This window comes from Anolis carolinensis, chromosome 2, assembly GCF_035594765.1.
Source record: "Anolis carolinensis isolate JA03-04 chromosome 2, rAnoCar3.1.pri, whole genome shotgun sequence".
Classification (NCBI taxonomy): domain Eukaryota; kingdom Metazoa; phylum Chordata; class Lepidosauria; order Squamata; family Dactyloidae; genus Anolis; species Anolis carolinensis.
Genome location: NC_085842.1, coordinates 152,918,690 through 152,925,736, shown reverse-complemented (window position 1 = coordinate 152,925,736; position 7,047 = coordinate 152,918,690). Strand labels below are relative to the sequence as shown.

Below are 7,047 nucleotides of genomic sequence, written 5' to 3'. Positions count from 1 at the left end.
TTGTGACCAACTCCGGGGATTGGTGCTCATCTCCATTTCTAAGCCGAAGAGCCGGCGTTGTCCATAGACACCTCCAAGGTCATGGGGCCGCATGACTGCATGGAGCGCCGTTACCTTCCTGCCAGAGAGGTACCTATTGATCTACTCACATTTGCATGTTTTTGAACTGCTAGGTTGGCAGGAGCTGGGGCTAACAGCGGGCGCTCATTCCGGCAAAATCATAGTGCATCCAGTTTTACCTTCATGGACAACCAAGTTGCCTCATGGACAACATGGGCAGAAAGAACTGTGGTAAGAGCAAGCAGATGAAGAACTTGTTCTGCTCATCACAGAAATAGATGAATCTTCCCTTAGTAGGTGGTACTTAGCTTGTGATGTGACATAAGGGTCAATTATTTACAAAAGTAGTGGTAGGGGGAGTTACAAGAATTTCCTTGAATTAGTATTCGTGACTAGCGCTTTATATGCAGACATACTATAGGATCGGGGTCTATTCTGGCTGTAAATGTATAAAAGATGCTGGATGTTGGCAGAGGAGCTTCTACTGTTGTTGTTCAAATCATTTCCATCTTATAGCAACCCTGAGGCAAATCTATACAATTTTTTCATGCCAAGGTTTTATTTGTAAAGGATTTGCTTTGCCTTCCTCTGAGGCTGAGCAACAGTGACTTGCCTAAGGTCACCCAGTGGGCTTCCATAGCTAACCATAGTCCAACGCTTGAGCCACTATACTACACTGACTCTCTTCTACTTTATCATCCCAAAATAAAAGCTTATCTTTTACTTCCTCTGTCAGTTTGCTCTTGGCACACTTCATGCAATATGGATAAATACATTTTATATACTGCATCTATGACATGATCGGTATTTCATTCTTTTCTGTTTTGCAAGTTGCCCTTGAATATAAGCTATGTGGAAAAAGAAGGGCATACATTTAGGCTTGGGATAGGGCAGGACTGAATAAAAAATATTCATGTGGACATTACATGGATCAATATAAGTGCTACAGAAAAATCATAAAGGGTGCCATTATTGATTAACACCTTAAGGAGACAAACGTTCATAAGAACTCTGCAGTCAAGTAGCTGCAAGTACCTTTGCCCTCAACTTAGGAGACAGAAGTCTTTGTGCGTCTCTGTTTTAACTGCTACTGTGTTGCCAAGAACAACAAAGAACAGTGGGCAGAGAAAAAAACCTAACAGAAGGCATTTTGTTTTTAGATTCCCCCCCTCCCCAAGATAGAGTGGGGTTAACAGGTGAAATCAGCGTGTGCTTTTATGAGCAGTGACTCAGGTGTTACCGCCGGTGCTGCCTTTAGTGTCAAGAGCGTACTAGTCATTTTTGTGCTCTGGTGTGCTTTATGGCATCAGTTGTAATAATAAGATTATTGTTCAGTTGCGTGCAAAGCTCTCACCCAGGGATTTTTGTTCCTGCCTCCTCCCTAGAAACCGCAACCATGTTGGGCTGCACCTTCCCCCCTCCAACCCCCTCCACCTCCCCTTCCTTACAGGTAAGCACTGGGCATCCACATGAGATCCCAGCAGGAGGAGGAAGCGCCACCTCCACCTTCTGTGAACCACACAGGCACTGGGAGAGATAGCGCTGGCTCTAACATTCCTGCTCACTGACTCAGCAGCAGCAAGCCCAGTTTGAAGGGAGGACGTGAGCTGGGTCATGTCGCCTGATGCTGGGGACGACAGTTCACCTGGTTGGCTTTCAGCCGCTCTCACAGCTGCTTTGCTTGCCTGGTTGTTCTCCCCACACCCTTCTTTCCCCCGGGGAATACTTGCTTAACCTGCAACTGAAGCAGAAGGAGCTAATAGCCCCTGCAAAGCCAAATTAAGGTCTATTCTCACAGTTACATCTTAGAATCTTTAACACTCTTGGGAGGTCACAGGATATTGGGATTGGCTATTCTGCCCTATTCAGAGCAGATAATGATTGGGATCTCTAGATTTTTTAAAAAATTCCATCATCATGACCTATTTGGGATAACGCTCTGAGGTGTTGTAGTCCAATGTCATCTGGAGGACATGATTTACACTCCAATGCCAAGCTCAAAGGAGCTAGAATGCTACAACAATTCTTTACTTGGGTAGTGTGAATGGGCCTCTTAATAATAAGAGCCTGCCAAAAAATATTCAAAATGCCCCAAACTGTCTCAACACAAAACTATAACTTTACAACCCCAACATCTCTCTCCAAGTAATCATCTTCTCAATTAGTAATTATTCTTATCATTATTTGGCACTGGTCAAATGGGTCTTGGTTACATGACTACTGCAAAGGGCCCAGTCATCGGATTAAAACATACTGCATGTTCTGCACAGCTAATTCTGTGTAAAAGGCGATGAGTGAGGAGAACTGAGAAAATCAACATTCAGATGGGAACATTTTGGTATTCTGCTGATTTCTGCTAGACTCTACATTCATCTACAAATATATCAGTCTGCAGAGCAACTAAGGCAGTTAATTTCTTCAAGAGAAGTCTCAATTTAAGTCCTCCAAAACTTTTAGCATGTCTGAAAATGGCAACCACACACAGAAAAAGGACCGCAGCAAGGCCAAGATCTAGCTAACTTACTGGCATTCCATATATCTTGCCAATGAGCATTTGCTTTGGTCATCCAAGGATGACACTGCTTCCCCAAGAGTGCAACAGCAGATGGAATTTTAAGGGCAAAGATCTGGCTTCCTACCTACTGATTGGCTACAGGGACTTGCGTGGGCAGTATTCAGCTGCCCTTGTAGTTTTCTCAATATAAAGTTGCCCCTTCTTCCCCAAATGTTCAAGGGGAGCAGACCTTTACCAACAGTACCACTAAAGTGAATGAGTGGGCAGAGGGATACAGTTTTGTTTAGTAGTGGGGGGCTCTTAAAAATAGGTTTGTATATCTGAGGAAAGGGTTGTATAGGAAGAGGTACTGGATACCTCCTTCCACAACATATACTTGAGAAAATTCGCATTATGCCAGCATTTGTACTAACAGGATTCTAGTTTTAAGTTACACAACATTAAATGCATGATGGTATAATTTATGAGTACCAAATCTCAAGGTAGGAACAATAATAACATCAGAGACAACAGACTGAAAATCCACTATTAACTGTATATGGGTCGTCGTCCCCCCCCCCCCCCCCAATCTACAAAGAATCATTCAATTCAGTTCAGTTACATGGATCTGAAAGATATTGCCTTAATCTATGTATACAAAAACAATCAATCAGACACTACTATATGATCCAATGGATCAATGACAAGATGAAACAGCTCAGCTTCATTTGAATCTTGAACAGTAGTACTTCAGACAGGTTCCTTAAAACTTTGGCATATCAGACAACATTTCTTTAGAGCAAAAATGGAAATGGTTAATTGACTCAAATAATGTTTTAAATCTCTTCTTTTATTCTGCTGTATTAAAGTTACAAAAGATCCATCCGTTGATTACAAATTATCATTCTGTACTGGCCTACGTGAACATAAACTTCCATTGACTTTATTTAGCATTGACCTTATTTCGTTCATGGAAACAAGTTGGTTAATGTTAAACACACATGCTTGCATGGGCAGACACACTCATACCCCTTATGTTCTGTTCCTCCTAGAATAATAGGAATTGTGTGGAAGGCAACAGGAGCCCTTGTTTTGTGAACTTGGAGAAAAAACTAGGTGGGCCAGGCATGTGGCCACAGGCACTAATAATACATCTGTCTCTTCTGATAAAGAAACTATTAAAATGGTATGTCCCAGTGTTTTTAGCACAATTCTTACATTTTAATCTGTAAATATCTATGCTGAAGATATAAATGAAGCTGCCAGACAAGAGATGGAGGACCTGTGGCCCTCAAGATATTGCTTGATCACCAGTCCTGAAGTTCTTCCCATTGGCCGTGCTAGTTTAGAGTTGATGAGAGAGGGAGCCTAGGAGTAGAAATAGAGCCACAATTGTACCAGCCTTGTATGACAGATGTACAACCTATTGATACTCTGGTTGAATATGTCAAAACACCCATTCATTTCTCTTTCCATGGATGAGTATCAATAGATGAAACTTTTCCTCATGGCTCTTGAAACTATACAAGATGGTCAATTCCATATAGGTAGAAAACTAATTACTCTGATTAATAAAAACTGAGAATCTGAAACACCCCTACTATCCCGCAAAGCAACAAGGAATGTGAATGGAAGTCCTATCACAATTCAAGCAAAGTGAAAAAAAAGCAACAATAATATCATTAAATACCACAATGCCATACTATAGGCTGCCAGTACTGCCAGTAGGAGGTAGCCACTAAATTGCTGCCAGTAGGAGGTAGCTACTAAATTGCTGTAAATCTCAGATCTTTTTCTCCAAGGAATCAGTATTGAAATCAGCTAGGAAGACTTGCTGGCGATAGCATATTAGCAGGTCAATTTTACCAAGAAATAAATTTACCTTTCACAGAGCTCTCTTCCTTGTACTTTCACCAATGTAATTCATACCTTAAACCTCAAATAGGACACTGATATTTTGAAGTCAGATTAGACAATTAATATATGAGTGGATCAACAAAAGCAGTATTTTCGAAGCTGGGTGCTTGAGCGAAGCATATTGTACTTAATATTTGCTACAAACACCATCAAGTCTGAAACAAATTATTCCCTGACTCCTCCAGTAAATCCCTGTCATAACATGTTAATAAACCCAAACATGCCCTATCCTATAAACGCAGCTCCAAAAATCCTATTTATTTAACTAATTTTTAAAAAATACTACCCATTTTAACACCTTGTGAAGCTGAATATTTTCCATAGGCTTGAAGAAAGCATGGTGGACGCTGCCTCCTAGGCCTTCACACAAAGAGAATTGTAAACACGCAGGCCTTCACACAAAGAGAATTGTAAACACGCAGCAAAGACAATCATCACAGATTAGGGCTGACCTTTAAGAGTACCAAAAACTTGTGTGTCAAAAGAAGGAGCGAAATGAAACATGCCTTGCAGCTTCACTGATATGTTCCATACCCAAATCCCTGATGAAAAAGATATAACTAGGTAGCAAACGAAACATTCCCGAGAAGCAGCATCTTGTATTTCCCAAAACCATTCATATTCTGTTATGGCAAATGTCCAAAGTCCATATAATTAAAAGGCAAATCAACAGCAACCCAGATCAGTATGATTAGGTAAAACACAGTGTTCTAATTCTAGCCTCTGCTGTGCATTTTGATCCAACTGACATATCCTGAAGGTCCAAAACATGAGAAATGTTGCATCTTCTGTTATCCAAGTCCAACATCTAGGGACATCATAATCACAAATCCAAAGATGGCAGTCCAAGAAGCGAGCTTTCCATTGCCACTGCAAAGAGAAAAAGAGATAGAGGGAAAGAGATGGGGGAAGCTGAAGATCTGTCTGCTGTAAAGTTGACTAACAGGATATTTTTCCTCTTTTCACATAATATAAAGAAAAGATAATCTAAAAATTGACCTGTCCCCAATTTGTTTCTCAATTCTGTTTCTCATTCTGATAAAAGAAATGAAATGTTTCTCTAAACTGTCATAATCACAGAAAGGGGTAGAGCTGTTGTTATATGAACTTCACTCAGAGAACTAGCTTCTCACAGGATCTCACTCCTACTGCAGATGGAGGCATGACCCTATCCTTTTCTTACAATGGTGGACTTTCTTATCACTGCAGTATATTTACACCATTACTCCACTGTATGAAAATTGGTGGCTATTGTTGCAGTGACAAATGAAGATTTCCTCTTTGAGTCTATTCCACCTTTAAAGACACATTCATTTTCCAAATCTTGGTGTTCTGACAACTAGGATCAATTGCTACTAAGTGCAATTCTGAAAGACTATTTTGTTTAATGCATTTTTATGCTATGCTTCCTTAAAGAAGCTCAGGGTATTTTATGATATTACTAGAATTATGGTTGATACCTTCCATGCTATATCTTTAAAACAACCCTGTGAGATAGGTCAGGTTCAGAACAAACGATTGTACCAAGTATATTCCATGAGCATCATAGGTAAGCCTTAAAATTGGAGTTCTGGGTTATCATACAACATTTTAAAAACTGGAGGTTCGGGTCTGGGAGCAGAGTTTTTGTCCTTAATATAACCCCAAACTATCTCATCAAAATGGAAATAATAATAATAATAATAATAATAATAATAATAATAATAATAATAGTAATAAGGCTTAATTTCCTTCCCTTTCCTATGCAGTTCCTTGACACACAGATTAATTCATTCATTAATAACTTTATTCTGCCTGTGGGATCTGAATGACAAATTAAGTGAAAGAAACAACTTGGAGATGGATATTAAGAAGTCCCTCACCTGATCTGTGCTTCTGGGATGATATCATCCATCACCACATACACCATGGCTCCTGCAGCAAATGCCAACGCATAAGGGAGAAGGGGCTCTGCTAGCACAACGGAAAAGGCACCAAAAAGGCCAGCAAATGGCTCCACCATGCCACTTAATTGCCCATACCTGCAAAACAACAAAAACAAAATGTCACTATTGGAAGTGCTATAGGCAGAAACACAGGATACACTTTTTTCTATGGTGTGGGTTTACCCTCTCCTTCTCAAGTTACCCCATTATGGAGAACTCTACATGTACACAAAGTCTTTCCCCTCCTCTCTGCTAAGTCCCCTAATGGGGCTGGGATAATAGGGGTATTTGTCAGCCCTCTGAAAATAAACAGAAACTCTTCAGTCATTTATAACCAAACCAGTGAAAGACAATTCCCTTTAATCTCAAAGGTGGCAAAAGGTTACAGACAAAAGAGGAGAACATCTGGCCATGGCAAACTGGCAATCCCCTCCCACATCAGCACTCTTCTTTCCCTCAGTCCTCCATTACCAGTCAATGACAATTTTTGTTTTGTTTAGTCCACTTTGCTTCTACAAGGATCTTCCAGGAAAAAAAATTTCTTTCTCATAAAAATGGTTTAGGAGCCCTTGTGCTGGCTGGACTGATGACCTGAAGGTTGCCGGTTCGAATCCATGAGACGGGGTGAGCTCCCATCTGCCAGCTCTAGTT

The 7,047-nt window shown here is 40.5% G+C and overlaps 1 protein-coding gene across 3 annotated transcripts in view; it reads right to left on the bottom strand.

Annotated features, from left to right (window-relative positions):
* Positions 1-3,383: 3,383 nt before the first annotated feature.
* The window catches only part of slc39a11 (solute carrier family 39 member 11), a 432,840-nt gene continuing 429,176 nt past the window's right edge, over positions 3,384-7,047 (bottom strand). For all 3 annotated transcript variants that reach the window (XM_062970859.1, XM_062970860.1, XM_062970861.1), the window contains 2 exons: positions 6,334-6,492; positions 3,384-5,341 (listed from right to left, as the gene is read on the bottom strand). In XM_062970859.1, the coding sequence (XP_062826929.1) occupies positions 5,263-5,341; positions 6,334-6,492 (238 nt within the window). In that variant the 3' untranslated portion in view covers positions 3,384-5,262. The remainder of the gene's footprint in view (positions 5,342-6,333; positions 6,493-7,047) is intronic.